At 35.9% G+C, this 23,391-nt stretch overlaps 1 protein-coding gene across 3 annotated transcripts in view; it reads right to left on the minus strand.

The window, feature by feature from the left end:
* The window catches only part of LOC114341083 (O-acyltransferase like protein), a 134,854-nt gene that overhangs the window by 11,968 nt on the left and 99,495 nt on the right, over positions 1 to 23,391 (minus strand). For all 3 annotated transcript variants that reach the window (XM_050649799.1, XM_028291864.2, XM_028291865.2), the window contains exon 11: positions 17,190 to 17,332. In XM_050649799.1, the coding sequence (XP_050505756.1) occupies positions 17,190 to 17,332 (143 nt within the window). The remainder of the gene's footprint in view (positions 1 to 17,189; positions 17,333 to 23,391) is intronic.

Genomic DNA, 23,391 nt, shown 5'->3' on the forward strand with positions numbered 1-23,391 from the left:
TGACACACGTTAATATAAATAAAAAAAATATTCAAACTGCCAGGTGGGATGCACTTTGTGATTTAATTTAGCGAAATGAAATATTTATTTGTGAAATAATTTTTTTTTCTATTTACTGACAGCAGTACAATGTATTTTGAGTTAAATAAATTACGTACATTCTTCTTTTTGCGTCAATTAATTTAATTCAAAAACTATTTTTTGGTCACCCTGTATAAATATAATATTATTGTTTATATAGCTGTATATAGAATTGAAGACCCTTTCAAATGGGTCACCACACGACCCATATTCCCATTTAAAAAAATCATTCATTGCGTCATCACGCTCAGTTGGATGACGTCAGTAGGATGAAAAATATGCCAAAAAATTGTAATTTAAAAATAAAACTCGACCTGTTTCGGAATTTTTCTCCAAAATAGTTCATTTTAGAGAAAATAAATTTATTCCATAATTTAGCCCCTCTCTGTATAATAGACTAGTGTAAAACTCTAATGCTATAAAATAAGGTGTAAAACAGAGAAAATTAAATTCTTTGATGAATTTTTTTGTATTAGCTAGTAACAAAACCAAAAGTTTGTAATTTGGAACTGAAAACCGAAATTTCAAAATAAATGTTTTTTTTAATTAAAATTGTAGTTACTTCCAATTAAAGAAAATAAATATATAAATCTACTACTAATTTAACAAAACGAATTAAAATTTTTAGTAGATACATATACTTTAGCAAAACCAGAAAATAGATTATTTCCTCAAGTTTACCATTTATTTTTATTTCTATCTATTTTACTAACAAATTTCCCATTAAATTTCTATACACTAACCAAATGTCATCAGTTTACAAACATGTTTGCCAAATACACCAGTTTATAATTAATATCGTGTTATAGAAATCAGAAAATTACACAATCTTGGTATGGCATAGCAGCCCTTACTCGTATTTAAACACGTGTTAAATAAGGTTCGACTTAAATGGCAGTATTCAATATTGATCAAGTAGGTAAGTTTATACACTTGGAAACTGCACAGCTATGTCATAAGTAAATACAGATGATTAGAGCTTGTCACCTAATCATAACCGTGCTTAATTACTAGAGCATTAATCGTAACTACGTGCACGAGAAACTATTTTAAATCTAATTATTGATGAATTTTGGGAATTTAAATATTAAGGGGATAGGCACAAAATGTCGGGTCCAATGCTATTTAAATGCATTCATTTTTTTCGAATACTGAGAAAACGAATATAAATATTTTTGAGAAATTTAAACGAAGATGAAAGAGTACGGTATTACCGAGGGCTGAAAGTCCATGAAAATTCTATAATGTTTATTTTAATAGATAAGTTACAGGGTTTTAAAAAGGAAAATTTAGTGGAATTTTTAATTTCAAATATATCATTGAAAAGAAACTTTTCATTTATTTTAAGTAACTTTCGGGGCTCGGTAATAATTTATTCTTTCATTGTGTGTTTAAGATTTTCAAAAATATTTTATTAGTGTTTTCAGGATTCGAAAAAAATGGACGCCATGTCCGTGGTGATATTTTCCATATCGAACATTCGCTTTCTTTGTTATACAACGCACACTGTCGAACAGAATGTATATTCTGAAATCGAATGATAACAAGACAGTAACAAACAAGGCTACTAAAAATTTGATACGGCTTTAGGAGTATTTTGATTTGTTTCTTAAATAGTATTGATAAAGTATTTTAACAACAAAGAGGTTTAAGAATAAAGAGATCTGATATTAATCAAACGACGTCAAAGACAAAATAAAGGTGAGGAGAAGATTCGCAAGAAACTAGGTCTGACTTATACAGAGTGACTCATTAAGGATGTCCAATCTCTGAATTGTCGATTCTAAACGTCAAAATATTATGATCCTCTCGAACATGCGTTATACAAATACTGATAGTTTCCGAGAAACCGAGTATTTATACTTTAAAGATTTTAATTTTCTCAATAATTTTGTATATTTTCAGAATTTCTGCTTAAAAATTTTAAATTTTACGTTTTTTGGTATCATGATTGGTTTCAACTTTATTTAGGATTGCTCTATAGTGGCCGCTAGTTACGCTTGGTTGTATTTAGTAACTCAAAACAATTTTTTTGCACGATTGATCATTTTTGACTGTTTATCGTGACAGATTTTACGTCAGTAGGTGACATTTACTAGCAACTCGACGGTAAGTAATCCAACTCGAGGGTAAGTACTCCAACTCGACGGTAAGTAATGCACTTACCGTCGAGTTAAAAAATCTCTTAATTTTAATTTATTTTTTGAAAGAATAAAGAAAACTAACGAATTATTTATTAATATTGAAACTTATGGTACAATTTGTTAATTTTTCTCTTCAAATACGCGATCAAAGTTGAAAACTTGGAAATATCAATGCCATCATAAAGAAAAACGGTGGATTTAATTATTGAATATTCTGCCAAGAGGCTTCCAGGAGCTTTCAACTGCATATGTCTTTGAACGAAATATGCCAATAGAGTCTTTTCTTCGATTCTTAAATTCTTGCCTTCGCACCATTTTTTAAAACTTTGGTAGGTATTTTGATAACGGATTTTGGATTTATCGGGAATAATTGCGGAACACCCCTCTTCCCAAGCCCGTTCAATTTCTTCAAATTCACTTTCGCTCATATGTCAATTTATAATAATCAAAATTGTACTTAAAATTATTGACAACTAAATAAAAACTCAATTCTCCATTGTTGTTATGCACCCTAGTTACTACCTAACAACCAAAGGCGTACTCGCCTATCTTGATAAAATGAACGAAACTAGTCAATATGAAGAAAATGTTTAATTTTATAATTTATAATGGTATCAATCGTGCAAAAAACGTTACAAGCATGTCGAACGTTAAGGGTAACCGATCTCAGACAATAATTGGAGTCGTCGCTCCCCTCCTCCACCAAACAATTGTCTTCGATCGGTATAAAACCCTTACCGTTCTCCATACTTAAAAGGGTTCAGTCCTAGCGCCCTGTTGTACATCATCTACAACAGCAACATCACTAACCAAAATATCCCAGGTACTCGGCTGTTTCTCTATGCGGACGACACGACTCTGCTCTCAACTACCTCTCGATACAACCCAAGACTCCTCTTCAGAAGAGCCCAGGCTCTGTTGGACGGCGTCGGCGAATGGTGTTGTAAGTGGAGAGTCACGCTGAATGCGAACAAAACAACAACAATTGTGTTTCGCGCCCCTTCTGTGTCAAATAGAATCATTTGCAATGATGACGACCAACATCCTCTGAGTCTGTTGGGAGAAAGGCTTGTTGTTAGCCCGACTGTGAACTATTTGGGAGTACTGTTTACCAGGACTCTCAATTGGGACGCAGATCTAAAGGCAACTTTAGATAGGGTAAGGAACAGGGCCAGACTTCTCAACGCTCTCTCGGGAAAAATTGGCAAGACACACAAGAAGACTCTCATTCACACTTACAAGACCTTTATTCGACCCGTCATGGAGTACAAATCATGTATCTACTCTCTTTGCTCAAGACAAAAACAAGAGAGGTTGTTGAGGACAGAGCGTAGAGTCTTGCGTAGATGTAACTATGAGTACTGGCGATATCCCTCAAACGAAATCCATAACATCTCGAACACCCCCAAAATCACCGAGAGAATAAACTCTCTGAACAGGAACTTCACAATCAAAGTAATCAACGGCCCCCCTTCCGACACACAAGAATCTCTCAAATGTTCCTGTTCATCTTCCGGCCACGTACTCCACCGAAAGCCCAAACGCAAAAAGATTCATGTACCGTCCGCTCTAATGCAAACATGCATTGACGAACTCCCGGTGGAGTACGAAAACATCCTTGAGGCTACCCCGTTAGCCTACCGTACCCACCTCTAACATTTCCTCTTCCCTACCCCGAACAGGGAGAAGTTGGTTTTTTGCGGTTTCCCAACTTCATTGCACAATTATACCTGTTCGTCCCAAGAAAATAGCCGCAACTATTTTCTCCACTCGGACGCTCACTGTCCACGCTGCGCTCAAAGCCACCTCCTGACCGCCGACGAGGGACGCAGGTTTGCCTGTCGTTGTACAATGGTTTCTAGGGAGACTGGTCGAGAGCAAAGCACGGACAGTACACGTAAATGTCTATGGAACCAACAACAATCCATCAAACTTTCTTCTCTGTTGACTTCTTAGCCTTCTGGACACCAGCGTCCGGCATAACACAGGATCCAAGAACACCAGGACACGGCGCTTGCCCCAGTGTGTTTTTCGGACTGTTTGCTTTTGCTGCCAACACTAAACATTCACCTCAAACCCTGAAGAGGACAAAATCCTAAACAGGGAAACACATTGTACGCATTTCTTCTAAAGCATTTTTCTAGACAAGCAAATCAAACAATGAGATGATGCCATACTTAATATACTAGTTAAAAGTCTAGTGCCGACCACTAGACTAGTAAAACGCGTGCGAGCGGAGCGGAGCAGAGAAGCAGCGAAGAGAAGCCAACGAGTAGTGGGGATTGTTCGGCTGGGGACTTTTTAGTCCTACCTCGAATGTAAGCGAGGTAACAGTTGAGCGTTTTCACTCTCCGAGGCGAGAAGACGACGAGGAGCCAACGGTGAAAGAGGTTGTACGACTAGCAGGAATTTTCATTCCATCACGAATGTAAGCGTGATAGCGAAATCGTGCACTTCTAAGCCTTAGGCAAGAAGGAGAGGCAAAGGCCGATCGACTGGATGTGGTGAAACTTAGGGAATTTTATTTTATTGGATTCTCTGAGACGCCGCAGCTAGAGATCGGTTAGCAGAAGAAGCAAGGCGGGCTCGACGGGAGCCCGCTACGGGATATCTACTGTGCCTCCGTAAGGGAAGGGTGTAGTTTAAAACACTGCACCTCGACACTGCAGGGTGTAGCTTTTGTGAAACTACATCGATGCAGCCCCGGCCCCTAGGTCAGTAGATCGAGAAACTCAAGTGGAACCCGTACTCAGTTCTGTCTGGGTACGTGAACAACCGCGAAATTGTGCAGGGAGCCAACCCTGAAACCGATGTGGTGTCGGGCCAATCGGTAGACAAAAAGGCTTCATCCAAAATTAGGACCGTTCGCCCCCAACCAACTGATCGAGCTAGGTCTCGATCACTGCCCCGGTCCATGGCGCAACCCCCGCCAATTAATGAGAGCCCACGCAAAGTGGGCTCTAACCTGTTTCAGCACCTGCAGACTGATAACGAGGGGTACTCATCCTCATCCATGGACGAGAAAGACGGCTTCAAACAGCCTAAGAGCAGCGACAAGAGGAAGAAGAGGGAAAAGAAGAAAAAGAGTGAGGAAGAAACGAGGAAAGAAGAGAAGAAAAAAGAGGAGCCCATGGAAGACGAGATAGCAGAAACCAACAGAGGTACCACCAAGCGTGGAAAAGAAAGCGACGGTGAGGCAGAGGTTATGTCGGAGAAAATAACCAAGACGAACCAAGACGGCGATTTGAGGAAACTCCTGGACGAAGTGACGGCACAGAGAGACCAACAAATGACAGTTATAAACGGAATGAATACCGAGATGGCCAGGATGTCTGAAGAGATTAAACAATTGAGGGGAGAATTGACAGCCCAAAGAATATTCTTCGAGGACCTCCTCGCACACGCACGGAGCCAAACTCCAGTAGTTTCCCAGCCAGTTACTGACACTACTCAACAGAGGCCAATCGCTGAAACCCAACAGAAGCCAGTTTCTGAAACTCAGCAGCCGATCCCTGAAGCCAAAAAGCCGTCAGCAGGCGAAAGGATCCAAAAAATCAGAGGCCAAACTCCAAAGAACAGAGAGGAATTCCCACCACTCCCAGAAGACGAGAAGAGAACATGGGAAGATAAAGCCAAATCCGCCATGAGTGCCGCTTCACCAAAAGCGCAGGATTCTTATAATCTGCCCCGAGGACCACCCCCCATCCACCCAACTACAAGCACAAGTGGAGATGCGCCTGCCGCACGGCACCCCAGTGTTACAGAGACGAACATGGAGACAAACCAGGAAGAAGAAAACACCGCGTTGCCTGAACAACAGGTAACCCGCACAAGAAAACCGCCTGTAATAAAATTACAGAGCGTCAGCGAAACAGGGGCTATCCTCAAAATAGCCCAATCACAAAAAGTGATCACTACCAACAGGATCTCCAGGAGCGGACGAGAAACCCTCATCCAGGCGAATAGCCCAGATGATTACAGAAAGATGACGCATATCATCGAAGAATATGCAAAGTCACTGAAAGACAGGAGACTCCAGTGGATAGCCTTCCCATTCGAAGAGGAAGTCAAGCCAAAAATGGTAATAAGAGGGCTACCCACCAACACGACAGAAGAGGAAATCAAAAACGACATAGCAGTGCAGTACAACATCGACTGCCAAGCTGCAAAAAACATGTCGACGAGATCAGGTCCAAGACGACAACTTCCAATGTTCGTCATAACCCTGAACAAGGAGGACGTCGAGGCGGCGAGGCGCATCACCAACTTGTGCCATATGAAGGTCGTGGTAGAAGACCTTCGAAAATCGACAGGACCAACGCAGTGCTTCAACTGCCAGGGATACCACCACGCCCAGAACGCGTGCCACAAGGACCCTAGGTGCGTCAAATGCGGTGAGGACCACCCCACGAAACAATGCAAGAGGGCCAGAGAAGTCAAAGCCACTTGTGCCAATTGTCAAGGCAGCCACCCGGCCAGCTACAGAGGATGCCCCAGATGCCCTACATGGGGAAGACTCCCACCAAGGAGGCCACAACAACAGCCACAAGCAAGAAGACCGCAAGCCACCGGGATATCCTACGCCCAGGCCGCGCAGAACGCACAACAACAACAAACAGCGATCCCTGACGAGGACTACTTAGTCAGAATAGTGACTAGGGTAGTCAAAGAGGTCATATTAAGCACCAGGGAGGCACAGAAGTAATGCTGACAGGCAGGGGATACTTGAGGATAGGCTCCTGGAATCCAGGAGGAATATCAACAAACCAGAACATCATGGATGAAATCGCAAGTAGATACGAGATGGACATCGTAGCAATCCAGGAAACCAAGTTAACTAACAACTTTAACTTAAAATTCCCTGGATACGATGTTTACAGGAACGACCACACCAGAAGATCAGAAGGAACGGCCATCTTAGTAAAAAAGGGAATCAGACACACCAGTTTCACGACTCCACCACTGGTCAACATGGAGGCTACAACAGTAGAAGTGAAAATGAGGCAAGGAGCAGTAAGAATCACATCAGCTTACGTAAGACCACAAGACCCTTTAATGGACTATGACCTAGATGCGTTCCTAAACATCGCCGAACCATCCATCATAATAGGAGACCTGAATGCAAGATCCCCCATCTGGAACGACAGAGCTACGAACCGAAACGGACGACTACTAAATAGATACATAGAAAACAATGAAGACACAATAGCAATGGGCCCAGAAGAACCTACCCACTACCCAGGAAATGGACTTCCAACCCATATCGACATAGTTGTGGCCAAAAACCTAGGACTGCAATCAGAATTAATTACGCTGAACGAAGGATCAACTGACCACCACCCCATCCTACTAGAGATCGGAACATGGGAAGAGAGAAACCCACCAAAAAGAACAAAAAAGAAAATAAAGTGGACAAACTACAAAAGACTAGTAAGTGAAGGAATAAATATAGTGCCAGTGGTAAACAATCCAGAAGAAATAGAAGGAAAAGTCCTAGAGTTCGAAAACATCATACAAGAGGCAATCAGAAGCAGAACAACAGAGGAAGAAGTCGAGATCTACATGGGAAGGTTCAAAGATATTCCACAAGAAACACAAGATTTGATAAGGGAAAAGAATAGAGCAAAACAAACAGCAAGAAGAACAAGAAATCGAGTAGACAAATCCTGGGCAAATATTTTAAACAGAGAGGTCAAAACGGCCCTACAACTCCACCGTAGTAAAAAATGGGACAACTTTGTACAAGAGACGGAAGAACAAGACTCAAACATGAAAAATGTGTGGAAACTCCAGAAAATGTTGAGAAGCGACAGAAAACCCATCCCCCCACTACATGGAAGACACGGTATGGTATACACCATAGAGGATAAAGCAGAGGCGATGAGGGCTACACTCGAAAGGGAATGCGACCTAAACTACCACCAAGACGAAGACGACGACTTCCTGGAAGAAGTTGAAGAACAAGAAGAAGGACCAGAAGACCCAGAGGACTTCATTCCCCCAACATCACCGGAAGAAATCAACGAACACATCAAAAACAGTTCGCCGAGAAAAGCGCCTGGCTTAGACGAAATAACAAACAGAGCCCTAAAATATTTGCCCAGAAATGCTATAGTGTACTTCACAAACATAGTGAACGCGATACTAAGATACAAGATATTCCCAAACAGATGGAAAGAGGCCCATGTCATCATGATCCCAAAACCTGGCAAGAACCACACATTCCCGCAGAACTACAGGCCAATCAGCTTACTTCCAGCGATCAGCAAGATAGTGGAAAGAATCATACTAAGCAGACTGCAAGCGGAAACGAACAGGCTAAATATCATCCCAGAAGCTCAATTCGGATTCAGAGCAGAGCAGTCCAGCGAGCTACAAGTACTCAGACTAACCGAGTACATAGCAGCTGGTTTCAACGACAAGCAGTACACTGGAGCAGCGTTCCTGGACGTAAGTAAAGCGTTCGATAGAGTCTGGCACAAGGGGCTCTTATACAAAATGCGTGATTACGGGTACAGCGGGGCGATGACGAGACTAATCTCGTCGTACCTGGGCGGCCGGACTTTCAGGATTCGGATAGGACAAGTCCTGTCCGAGCTCGGAAACCCGGAAGCTGGAGTACCCCAGGGAGCGGTCCTGTCACCCCTGCTGTACACGATATACACCGCTGATGTACCTAGAACACCAGGTACCCTCATGAGCCTCTACGCCGACGACACAGCGATAGCGGCCAAACATAGAAATGTAGATATAGCAGTGACCAACCTGCAAACAGCGTTAGAAGAAATAGAAGAATGGAGTATAAAATGGAAGATAGCCATCAACTCAGATAAAACGCAAGCGGTTCTATACAAGAAAGGAAGACAACAGCCAGAGGAACAGCTGACGGTGCAGAACAGACCCATCGAGTGGAAAAACGAAGCTAAATACCTAGGAGTCATCATGGACAAAGGATTAACCTTCCAAAAACACGTAGAAGCCACAGTCCGGGAGGCCAACATAGCAAAAGCAGCACTAAGAGGACTCACAGGCAGGAAAAGCAAACTAAGACTGAAAACAAGGTTAAGACTGATCAATAGTATAATCCTACCGGTATTAACATACGCGTCTCTCGCATGGGGACATGTAAGTAACACACACAAGAAGAAGATCCAAGCAGCCCACAACAACAGCTTGAGGGAGGCCGCCAGAGTCCCAAGATATGTAGCTGAAAGATTCCTGTTCAGAGAACTCAAACAGGTGAGAGTCACCGAAATCATGACAGATAAGGCAAGGACCAAATTCGCGGAACTGGAGCACCACCCAAATTACATACTGCGAGAGACGCTAAGGTATGATGAGTTCCACCGATGGAAGCACAGACGTCCGAAGCAACAAATAGTGGGATAAGAGTACAAAAGTGATAAGTGATAGTAGTGAGTTCGTAGCTCGAAAACAAGTGCCGAAGACAGCGTTACATACGAAGATCAAGTACCACGACCGCCTCTAAGGTAAGTGAATTTTAGAAAATTACAGAAGTGCATAAGCCCCCAAAAAAATATAAATAAAATAAAAAAATGGCGAAAGCCCCCAAAAAAATTATAAAAAACCATAAAACACATACAAACTCGAGCAACGAGTCATCGGGCGGAGCCCACTAGGGCTCAGCACGATGACTCGGGGCCCAAGCAAGCAATTTTTAGTTCCGCGGATAAGTAAGAAAGAAGATAAAGGCATAGAGCGCATCACGCTGGCCTAGTTTTTTGCATTCGATTAGGGTACCACAATGGAATCTTATTACCCAGGATTCCATTGTGAAGAGCATTTGGCTACGATAGTTGTGCCCCCATCGCGCATCAGCGTGCTATGGGGGGGAAAGGGATGGCCTGGGGCATTGGAGCGAGGTGGGGTGATCCCTGTATATACTCGGGTCAAAACACCTCGCCCCAATGAATTGTTACACCCGAATGTACTCTTTCGAGAGGGTGGACATTCCCACAGGTCGGGTTAAATCAAATTGCTTGCTTGCTTGCTACTTAATATACTATTTCGGCTGGAGTATTGGTAAATTAATAAAAAAAGGTGTGTGTACTTTGTACGCACGTAAGAAGCTATACTTATAATTTTATGATTTCAGCGAAACAAATATATTTTAAATATTTTAATTGCATTATTTACATACTAAACCAATTAATTTTAATACTTAAAATAATACAAAAAATAAAAAAATAACGTTAATACGTCATTTTTTATAAACTGGAACGTCCCCGCAATTGCTTTCCTCGAAACTCTACAAAAGTCGTTTTTCGACAAAAAATGTATACCATATTTTTTTCATGGGCTATATATAGCCTTTCGATCCAATGCTTCTCTGAATATGCATCACTCATTCATTCACAGATTCATCATTTGAATATATTATTTACCTATTCTTTTCTGCACTGCCTGTATCAATAATTATAATCCTTGCTGGGAAAGTAATTCAATATTCTTGCTCAAATGACTTTCTTTTTGTAAAACAATTTATATTAGCTTACTTAATGAGAAATGGAATCTAATCCAAACTTGCACATTTGTTATTCAGATACATATACATTATACATAGCTTGCAGTATCGCTATTATTTTGGATGCATTACTCGTGACTATCGTTGTTCTACCGCTATTTCCCATTCAATGGTGGTGTTATAAGCCAATGCAAATCCTCACTAAAATAATCGCATGTATATTGGCCTTTCGTCAGATAAATGTTGTACACGTATCCAAAACGACTTTTCAGGTACTGTTGTTAATTACTATGTCTAAATAGCAATTACACTGTTGTCAGTTGTGCATATTTCTCATTGTTCTTTAAAATAAGCACTAAAATATCAGTAGATTTGTGACATACCTCTAAAAATGTTGTAAACGAGACTAAAGAGATATAAGTTGTAGAATATGTGGATTATAATATATCGTGACATGATGGGAAGAGTATTTGGAGGAATTATTAGTAAAAGGTAAATGACAAACAGGAATACAACAACAAAGAAAATAAATATAACAACAATAAATTAAGAAACATAACCAAAACAAACATAAAAACCGGTAGAAATTGAGAAAGATAGTAGAGGATCCGATATAAGGGCTATTTACACCGATCTGTTTAATGGATAAAAATTAAGGGATATGTAATTTAGCATGTTAACAATTACAAAAAACAAGGGTTGCCCGATTTAATCTTTTTCAAACTATAATTAATTAATAATTAAAAAATGACATTTTTTTTTAATTAAAAAAAATTCGACCCGGGCAAATATTATATCAAATTTTTTCGATGATTCTAACAAAAAAGGTTTTTCGTAATTGTTCTCCTAAAGTTGATCATTTTCGAGTTATAAACAATTTAAAACTGAAAAAAGAACGAAAGATGACAATTTTCAAGGCTCAAAAACACAAGTAAAAAATATCATTTTTGTAATCATCAAGTACATTTATTCAAGTTCAAACCTTTTTTCTATCAGGTGTCGATAAGAATTTTAGCCATGTTTTATTCTAAAACATATTTTTTTAATTGTTAAGAGGAAGGTTTCTTATGGAGAAACGGGCATTAACAACTAAAAAACAATGTTTTAGAATGAAATAAGTCGAAAATACTTATCAAGAACCGATAGAATAAGGTTTGAACTTGAATTTAGGTACTTCGTAATTACAAAAATGATATTTTATACTTATGTTTTTGATCCTTGAAAATTGTAATTTTTCGTTATTTTTTCAGTTTTAAATTGTTTATAACTACAAAACCATCAACTTAAGAGAAAAATTACAAAAGACCTTTTTTGTTTAGAATGACCTAAAAAATCTGAAACAATATCTGCCTGGGTCGAAAACTTTTTTTTATATAAAAAAATGTCATTTTTTAATTATTAATTAATTATAGCTAGAACAAGATTAGATCGGGCAACCCTTGTTTTTGTAATTGTTAACATGCTAAATTATATATCCAATAATTTTTGCCCATTAAACAGATCGATGCAAATCGACTTTAAAATATCGTATCTTTGACTAAAAGTAATAAAAGACAAAAATATTAAAAGTACCGGAAAAAAGCAATTTGCCAGCATAGATCATAAAGGTAGGAGGAAATAGATATATGGAGCCAAAAGCAAAACTAATAATAATATTTAAAAAAGTGGAAACATGTTTCAAACAGTTTGTATAAAATAATAGCCCTGGAATCTAGCACTTGGTTGTGAGATACCCATTGACACACTTAACTGAATGTAGCACAGGCAGCCTCATTTCAATGTTAATTCCACTTCACACTTCATGTAAATTCAGTCTCTAGTCTGCCAAGGACGTGTGTTGTGATAGCAGGTGTTAGTGATATATTTGAGCAATATTTGCTAGGGTATGTAGCACGTATGTGTGTAACATTCCACAAGCTTAGTAAAGCAAAACTAGGTGTTACTTCTCCAAAGGCAAAAATATAAAAACAAAGCATGCATGCTTGGCTTGCCATAAAGCATACTGCATGGCGCATAGAGCTAAACTATACAGGGTGTCCAGAAACTCTACCCACAAACGAAGACAGGAGATTCCTTAGATCATTTTAAGACATTTTAACCCAAATCACCTAGTTCGAAATGCTTCCTTAGGGAGTTAGAGCTCTTTGAAAATGGCGTCTTGTAATTAGTTTTTCTTAAATAACTCCAGAATGCTTCTATTGAAAAAAATTAAAATTGGTACATATATTTATCTTCCAGAGATAAATCGATTCCATGCATTGCTAATTTCTAGTACCGGTCATAGGTGTCCGTTTTGGGTAGGGCAACAGTTATTTTATCGCATAACTTTTTTATCATTATTTTTAAGCATTTCTGACTCTGGATTATTAAATTGTGAGGTTTTCTACAACTAGAAGGTGCTCTCGTTTTAAGTCGATTGGATACACCGTTTTCTAAAAAAATCGATTTAAAAATGTTTCTTTTTTTGAATTTCTAAAAAAAATTCATAAAAATCCTATTTAGAAATCGGAAAGCTGGTACGTTTTTTTATAATTTTTAGTACGGGTTATATGCGTCCGTTTTGGGTAGGTTAACGGATATTTATCGCATAACAGTTTTGTCTTTAACTTTTTTCAATTTTTATTCAAATTCAAAAAACTAAAAATTTTCAAATCGATTTTTCTAGAAAACGGTATGCCCTACCGACATAAAGCAAGAATACCTTTTAGTACTAGAATATAATATGCCGCCACTGGAGGTATAACCTTTTTGGTTGTCTTTATTCTTCGGGACATATGCTTTGACCCATTTTATCACAAAGTAGATATTACTAATTTTACCGTTTTTTAGGGTGGTCACTGCGTTATCTTTCTTTTTCACTATTATATAAATATAATATATCTCTCTTTGCTGACGTCTAAATTTTTAAACATTTGAAGCTCGCATCAACACGTGCTTCAACCTCGTCATGAGTTTTGTGTTTTAACTCCCAATCTCATGACGAATTTGAAGCGCGTGTTGAAAGGAGCTTCACTTTTTTTACCAATTTAAACGTCGACAAACAGAAATAGAAAATATAATATAATAGTAAACAAGAATGACAGCGCCTTTTGCACCCCACAGTGCTGCACTTGACTGTTTTTGTGTCTCTGAGAATTTAACAAATTGGAGAGTTGGATACAAAATTAAATTGGTTCTTAAGAAAGATAATATGGAGTAGTGGGTAGAAAGGATGTTTTGTGATTGGTGGAAAATGATGGATGGAAGGGATGAGAGTGTTGAGTCTGATTTTGAGGAGAGAAAAAATTGTGACTGTGTAATGAATATCTAGAGACAGCAGTCCAGTTTTTGAAAAGTGAGAAGTCAGTATAAAGTGGTGAAGTTGGCCTTTACGAGCAGAATCAAGTTGAAACGAAATCGTTGACCGAGTTGAGAAGTTAATTTTCCTGGGACCGAGGAAAATTCCTGTTTCTGTCTAGAACGAGTAGCCGATTAGTACCTATTTGCACAAGATATCGAGCAGAGAGAAAATTGAGTCGAGAATTCGAGCGAGTCCTGTTTGTTTGTTTGTGAAGCAGTTTGGACGAGAGGGACCTTTCGCAACATCCTAAGATTACGTGTGGGAAAATCGAGGAAGACGCAATCTGGGAAAAGAAGTAGAGAAGAAACAAAAAGGTTAGTCAAATCATTTGTGAAACAGAGAAAGTTTGTTTATATCCACACCATATTTGCTTATTTTTTTTGTATTGAACAGTTCTATTACATAATTAGTCATTCCAAATTTTAAACAAGAAATAAGTAATCAATTCAAACGGAGAAAAGTAAATTTTATTAAATTTTGTAAGAATAAATAACGAATTATTTAAATAATTTTTTTTGTTAAAACAGAGGAGATATCAGAATTAAAGCTTAATTTATTAGATGAGAAATATTTGCAACAAATCTGAGTTTTTAACATATTTTAAAATCTTATGTTTATGGTATATTGGATAAATAAATAAGATTTTTAACATTTATATGACATTGAGTGTATTTAATTTCCCTGTCTTGTCCTGGATGGAGTAAGCAACTAGAGATACCAGAAGCCACAAACCGAAGGTAAAGCATCAAAAATAAATTTTTCCTGAGAATAAAGTTTATTAGAAAATTTAATTTAGATTTTGGTTTTTTTTACATAAGCAGTAATTAAAATAATTGAGTAATTAATTAAATTAAGAATTTGCTCATCAATCTCATAAAAGAGAGAAATACAGAGCATAACCATATACATAATAAGTATAATACTACATAAATTATTTGAATTGTTTTATTATTAGGTAGGTACATGCATATTTTCGAGATCAACAACTATTTGGACTTCGTAAGTCTTAGATTTTTCACCCAAAGTGATCGAAAGTAGAACCGGAAGTGGATATTTGAAATTTTCGTGAAATTTTGCGTAGATTAATATATTACGATTTCACTAATTTTGAGTCGTTTTTACTAAACTTTCAGTTATAATTGTTTAAACGGAAATAACTTCAAAACAGGAACTAAAGGTTCAAGCTCAACTATTCAATACGATTTTATTGATATGTCACATGTACTATTTCTGCGATTATAATATACGGCACTTTCGGTTAGAACTTTTAACCGGAAATTATATAAAAACCAAAAGTATCTCTACATATATTGTTCTCGTATTGCTAAGGCACGTCGAATAATATATCGCTTATACTATTTCGGTGACTTTAAAACGGTACTTCCGGTTGCAACTGTAAAACAAAAAGCCCGATGTCTAATTTCTGATCTTTAACACCATCCTTGAGTTATTATCCTAAGCTTTCATTCGACACCTCATTTGTCATTATATCTGTATTGGTAACGTAGGAGATATATTCTCGGATGGACGGACAGAGGGACAGACAGTCATGAAACTGGAAGTATATATTTGTTCTCCTCTTGCTTAGGCGCATCGAATAATACGCGCATCGCTTGTACTATTTCGGTGACTTTAAAACATTACTTCCGGTTGCAACTCTAAAACCGGCAGTCCTAGGTCAAATTTCTCACCTTTAATACTATCCTTGAAATATAAGCTTTCATTCGACACCTCACTTGTCATTCTATCTGGTATAATGACGGAGGAGTTGCGTCTAGAGACGGACGGACGGACAGACGGGCGTGAATAATTCAGCGTTTTCGCATTTTTTCATGATTGGGTGAAAACAACATGCACATTTTATTTAAAATACTGCATAATATTATGCGCTTATTTCATACGTTTTTATTAGCATACTTGCCAAGTTTAGTAATAAATAGGAATAAGAATTTTATTTATACAAACGTTAAGTCGAAAACAGCACATATTTATTCTTCTAGTATTACGCTCTATTCAAACTTAACTTAATATAAAACAATGCTCGAAAATATTTTGTGATTACTTGTTTAGTTTTTAAGTAATCTATACAAATTTGGTTGGTCTTCTAATATGTTTTTGATTGTTAATTTGTGGCAATTATTTTGAAATTTCTTAGACAAAAAGTTGTATTTACATATGAGGGGTGTAAAATCAAAGGCAGCCATCTCCACTTTTTCATGTTTTGAGTTAGGGACGCCATTTGTTGCGTTTTTTCATTATCTGTTAGATAAAACTATTTGTAAAAACCAAAAGCGGTCTTAACTGTATACAAATCGCAGTGAAAAATTCATGTTAGGATCAAAAGCACCAATATCCATAGCTGAGTGCGTACCAAAAACACGGCAATCTCCGCTGCGGGCCAATAAGAACCACGTTGCGCTCGCACGTGATCAACTGTGAATGTCGTGAACTCTGTCGAAACCTGTGAATATATACCCGAACTTCCGGATATTTTGGTTTACGTGATATGCATTTAAATTGCTTTTACATTATTGTTGAATATCAAAATATATTTTCCTTTACTAAGTAACCGGCACAATGATGTTTAATTAGTTTCAAAACTGGTAATATCCTTATAGATCATTTTCATATCAGTCAATCTACTAGCGTTGCAAACAAAAGCGGCAATCTCCAAAAAAATATTAAAAAAAGGAAAATAAATAATTTCTTAAGCTCCTCCTTCTGGACATCCGATCACAAACCAAATTTTATATGATTCTTAGAAGTTTTATTGCGTTAATTTAATTTTGCTAGTTTCTACAGTTTTTCGCGGTTTCCCAAAATTATGGAAATGGGAGATTGCCGACTTTGATTTTACACCCCTCATATATTATATTAACTTCTGTGTAAAGTTCAGATTTTTTTCTTTTGTAATTTGAATAAAATAAGAAAAGCAGGCGGTTATTTATATTGGTTTCTATATATCCCGCCAGCGATTACTCTGTGAGTGACGTCATGCGCGAGGCAGACGAAAACTCGTTCATGGGATCATCCGGTGATTTATATGGTATACATAAAAAAATTTCTGTTTTAAGTGTGAAAATGTGTACTATCTAGAAAACCTTATGTATATTAAAAGTGTAACTTTGTTTTAACTTACCATTCTGAAGAAGTTGACGTAGAGGGGTGAATAGGTATACCTATTTAAAATTATAATGATGCCAAAATGTGTGAGGTATACGCAGTAAGTAAAATTACTTAAAAATACTACATATTTTGCCTTCAACCACTTTCGTAGCGCACCTGAAATACATAACAGAAAGTATATTAAACAGCTGTACACAAACTACTAGTTCTATTATCCATTTTGTTGTAGAGTAACAAATTTAAGTTGCTTATCCAAATAAACCAGGGCATTTATAACAAAAAGCACCGGGAATAAATCGATTTAATACAGCACCTATTGACTTGCTACTTTTTGCATTGTGTTCAGAGTGCATAAAAAATGCATAGACATGTCCAAATCAGTACATTTATTACCAGATTTTATTACTCACAAATTTTTAGTCTCTGATCAAAAATACGCCATCAGAACCCACCCCCGAAGCACATGATGCCCAGGGTTACTTTTAATGCCCATTACCTGCACTTTCAAGGGTTTTCAGCACTAAATTGATGCAAGCAGATTACTGAGGATTTTGGAGTCGCTGAATATCTATCATAACGGACCACCGGATCACCTAGTGCCAAAGATTACTGCTGAGACAAGTCATCTTCTGGAGTTTCTAGGGTTTTCGGCACTTTTATTTTTGAAGTTATACTTCTTTAGGCGCGATTCCATTGAGGGTGAAATTTTATTAATCTGCGCGCATGCGCACACCGGCAGTATGGTATTAGTCGTTATACGGGCTCTGATTGGGTGTTGAAATCATCTGTCAATAATTGTTCAAAATATGGAGGTTATCGTTAAACAAAAATATTGTATAATTAGTTTTTATTGTTGTGAGGACAGAAATAAAATCAAATTTATAATTATAGTGACTTTTTAAATAGTTTTGAAAAGCCGCAGGTACGTAATTCTAAATGTTTCAGTTGTATCCCAATAAAAAATTATCTTCATACCTACCTATTTGGAAAATGTAAAAAAAATAATGTAGTTATGTACCTATTAGTAGGCAATGCTTTAATTTACATAATCTGATTACGAACAAACTTTCTACAAATCTTCATCTAATATATCGTTTTTTTACTCTATATTTTGTTGTATTTTAATTCGACAAAAATCAAACTAATAATTCGATTAAATTCATATAAATAAAATAAATGTCAAAAATTTATGGTGTAAACGTTTAGTTTGTGTATTGTAGTTATGTACCTATAGTAGGCAATGCTTTAATTTACATAATCTGATTACGAACAAACTTTCTACAAATCTTCATCTAATATATCGTTTTTTTACTCTATATTTTGTTGTATTTTATTTCGACAAAAATCAAACTAATAATTCGATTAAATTCATATAAATAAAATAAATGTCAAAAATTTATGGTGTAAACGTTTAGTTTGTGTATATTCCGACATGACGTATACGCGGAAGGGGTCTAGTGGGAAATCCTTTCGACTTTCGTACGGCGCGATAGACGTGAAGTGGGTTCAAGCTCCAAGCAAGTTGTTATTTTTTTTTATAGATTTTATTATTGTAAGTATATTATTATATAATTTTTTTCAGAAAATACGTATTTAATTAAAATTTTTGGCAACAATTATTGTTCAGAAATCATTTGTGGCATTTTTCAATGTGTTTGTGTGTATTTTATTCTTTTATTTTTGAAGATATTCTTCTTTAGCGGCGAATCGATTAAGAGTAAAATTTGATTGATCCGTGCGCATGCGCACACCGACAGTATGGTATTAGTTGTTATACGGGCTCTGATTGGGTGTTGAAATTTTGAAATGATCTGTCAATAATTGTTCAATATGGAGGTTATCGGTAAACAAAAATATTGTGTAATATTAGTTTTTATTGATGTGTGGACAGAAATAAAATCAAATTTATAATTATAGTGACTTTTTAAATAGTTTTGAAAAGCCGCAGGTACGTAATTCTAAATGTTTCAGTTGGAAATACTTAATAGTTTCAATACCTATCTATTTGGAAAATGTAAACAAAATAATGTAGTTACCTATTAGTAGCCAATGCTTTAATTTACATAATCTGATTACGAACAAACTTTCTACAAATCTTCATCTCATATACATATCGTTTTCTTACTCTATATTTTGTTGTATTTTATTTCGACAAAAATCAAACTAATAATTTTATTAAATTCATATAAATTTATGGTGTAAATGATTAGTTTGTGTATATTCCCACATGACGTATACGAGAGTTTGGTGCAGTTTGAAATGGCGTCAACTTTCGCACGGCGCGGTAGACGTGAAGTGGGTTCAAGCCCCAAGCAAGTCATTATTTTTTTATTTTTTTTATAGATTTTATGATTGTAAGTATATTATTATATAATTTTTGAAGATATTCTTCTTTTTTGAAAGTGGTAGATAAGAAAGTTAGTTTGATTTTTAAATAAAATAGGTACAAATAACCTTTTAAGTATATTTACTTTGTTTAAATTACCTATTATATAATAGAAGAATATCTTCTTACGTGCGTACAAAGTACACACACATTCTTTTTTGAAGTTTTGGTATTGTTTTAATAAAAATTTTTGGAAAGTAGTAGAGAAACTGTTTAAAGTATATTGATTTCAAAAATGAATAACCATTTTCAATTTTCAATTTCAACCAGAGAAGGTTCCCATTGTTTTCATTCTGGTGGGGTGTGGAATAGCATTATGTTGTTTTACATGCCATTAGAGTGAAAACTTAGTCTTTTTTTCTTATATTGATTTCGTTGAAATCATATAATAGAAGTATAACTTCTTATGTGGGTACAACGTACACACATTCTTTTTTTTTTATTACTCTAAATGTAGCAACGATTAATTGACAAGTGATATATCGTTTGAATAATCTAAATAAAAATATTTGAAGAAGACAATATTTGAGAGAAGTGGTAAAGGCGTTATTGGATCCTCATTTACAGGTACGTACTGAAATAATAAAAAAAATCTTCAGATTCGGTTAAGAGATATGTGCGGATATATGAATATTGTGACTGCAGAAAAACCTAAAAACAAAATACGCTTCTTTCAGATGTAATAAATGAGGTACATCCATTTGACCGTCTTGGAGTGTAATTTTCAAGGGCAACTCCGAATTGTATGAAAATTTGGATTTATGTTCTACTTACCCTCCACTTCAAACCCGAATTTGTGCCGTTTGCTGCTTTTACTTGGACGGTGACAGTCACGCCTTCTCGGGGGTGAAAAAGGGCGTATTTAAAATAAGCCCGGAAATGGATAAATTTACTGATTATAAGCAACTTTCGTTCTATAGAGTTTTTTATGTAAGTCAATATTTTCGAGTTATTTGCGATTGCAAATGTTTACTTTTCGACAAAAAAAAACTACGTTTCCAGACGCTTTTTCACAAATAATTCAAAAAGTAAATATTTTTTCGAAAAAAATATTCTTACCAAAATTATAACTTATAAGAAAACAAAAAAATGGTGTGTCAGTAAAGTCTATAAACCGAGTAATAGCAAAGTTCATGAAAAATACGTTCTTATTCGTCTAATTCGAAATCGAATATTTTAACGTGAAATCACCAAAAAATTAAGCAATTTTCGGGAAAAACTTACTAACATTTTTTAAAAAATAAAAAAAGCTTCGTTTTTATTTTTTACAAAAGTTTCTAGCATCATAAATAAACTAGTTACGCGGAAAAAAATGTTAAGCCCTTATTTTTTGGTTAAAAAAATGTAAAAATCTCCCTCTATTATATGGTTTATATTATCTGTAAATTTGACCGGTTAGAAATGCTTATTTGAAAAAAAAATTGATTTTATAGTAAAAACATTTTTTCTAAAAAATTTTGTAAACTTTTCCTTTTTTCAAAATAACTTAAAAAGGTACTACGACTGAGTGATACGAAAAATCTCCAAGAGTAAAAACTGTATGTTTTGCTGCTAATTTCATTTGGTTTTTCTGAAATTGGTTAAGATATGTCTGTTCAAAGTTTGCATACACTCGTGATTAGTGACTCGCCCAAGCCCTTTCAACTATAGCCCTTTCAAAAATAAGCACTTTAAACCGGAGAAGCTTTAGAAACTTTTATTATTGACAATTAAAATAATTTTTTTTGAATACGAAGATAAAAGCACCGAAAAGTGCTTAATTTTTTGGTTATTTTACGATGAATTATTCGATTGGGAATTAAAAATATTTTTTTCTATAAAATATTTACGTTTTGAGTTATTTGCGAAAACCCGTCTGAACACGTAGTTTTTTGTCGATAAATAAACATTTTCAATCGCAAATAACTCGAAAAGTATTGACTTACATAAAAAGCTCAATAGAACTAAAGTTGCTTATATTCAGTAAAGTTATCCATTTCTGGACATATATTGAACGTATGTTTTTTAACCCCGACAACCCAAGTTTTTTTAAATATTTTAAAAAAATATTAAGACGGAACAGAGTTGTAGCGAGTTAAACAGTGATTTTATTTTTTTTTCCTTTTAGGTCAAAATTGCGATTTTGACAATGTTTGATCACAAAAAATTCAAAATAAACCTCATTTTCATTTTCAGCACCATCCAAAACATAAAGTGGAACAAAAATTAGCCAATCACCACCCATGGTCAGTATCTCGAAGAATAAGTTATTTTGGGAGTGTATAACGTCTTTATTAAAAGTTGCACCTTATTTTTTCTATAAAACCTTTACATCTAGAACTTGCCAGAAAACTTCCCTGTATTCTATGTTTTAACGTACTCGTGATTAAAAAGCTAAATTTCAAATTTCGTTACCCAAGTTTAGCGATTAAACTTTGAAATGCGAAAATCTGCACCTTTTACTTTCAAAAATTCATAACTTTTATCGAAATAAGACAAAAAGGTTGAAACAGGTATCGTTGTCTTCAGAAATAATAGAGCTATACACAGTAAAAACTTCAGAAACAAAATATGGAAATCGAACAGAGTTATAGCTAGGTAAACGCAAAAAAACGTGATATAATTTTTTTTATTTTTAATGTAAAATTGCGATTTTGACAATTTTCCCACACATAAAATTTAAAATAAACCTCAATTTCGTTTTCAGCACCATCAAAAACATGCAGTATGACTAAAATTGGCCATTCACCTCTCCGTGGTTAGTACCTGGTCATTTTGGGGGTGCCTGCCGCTCGCTATAAGTTATGCACATCGATGCATTTTCCGTTCTGCCCCTAACCTCGTTTTGTCCCGGTCTTCCCTACATCCATATCATTCTCTCAGGTTGCGCAGCCACTATATACTATGTCTCACTATGCTTCTTTTTCCTTGGATTATTGCCTGTATATTGAGTTGGAGCAGATCGTATTTCGCATTTCTTTGTTAATCTTTCTCAAGACATCTTTGTTTGTGACATGTTCGGTCCATGATATTTTTAGAATTATTCTATACACCAATTTTCGAACGATTTATAAGATGAGGTTTCATCAATGATAAAGCCAATTCCTTTAAAAAGACACGACGTTTTTATGTTTTATTATTATTATTATCTTTATATACAATGTGACAGTTGATGCCGCCAATATTTAACATTGAAAAATACAGGGTGTTTCGTTAATAATTGTCCACATAGTAATTGGAGAAACCTTAGCATAGAATACGAAGATTTAACTTACAACACTTAAATAAAATGTGGTTCCTTACTGAGTTACAAGGTGTTTTATCTAAAAATTAACAAAAAATTGCTCAGCATTTTAAAAATATTCAACGTATCCTTTTCATACTTGGCATGAAGTATTATAGGTACTGTACAAACTACTAAATTATGTTAAACAAACGTTTCTGGCTATTACCAGAGGCGTACGACGGGGGAAAATGAATGGTTGACCCTTTCCAAATTCTACGCCACTGGCAGAATTTCTATTTTAGTCCAATATTTGGATTCTCCAATACTTTCTATGAAAATAATGTACTCTTAATTCGCAACGATAAAGTCATTAGTTTTCGAGATATTTGAAGTTGAAAATGCAAGGGCACAGCTATTTTGGTTAATGTATTGTGCCCCTTTATTTTTAACTTCAAATATCTCGAAAAATAATGATTTTATCGTTACGAATGAAGAGTAAATTATTTACATAGAAAGTATTGGCGAATCTAAAAGTTATGCTAAAATAGCCATTACATCAGTGGTGTCGAATTTGGAAAGGGTCAACCTTTCACTTTTCCCAGTACGCCTCTGGTAGTAGCCAGA

This window comes from Diabrotica virgifera, chromosome 4 (assembly GCF_917563875.1).
Source record: "Diabrotica virgifera virgifera chromosome 4, PGI_DIABVI_V3a".
Taxonomy (NCBI): domain Eukaryota; kingdom Metazoa; phylum Arthropoda; class Insecta; order Coleoptera; family Chrysomelidae; genus Diabrotica; species Diabrotica virgifera.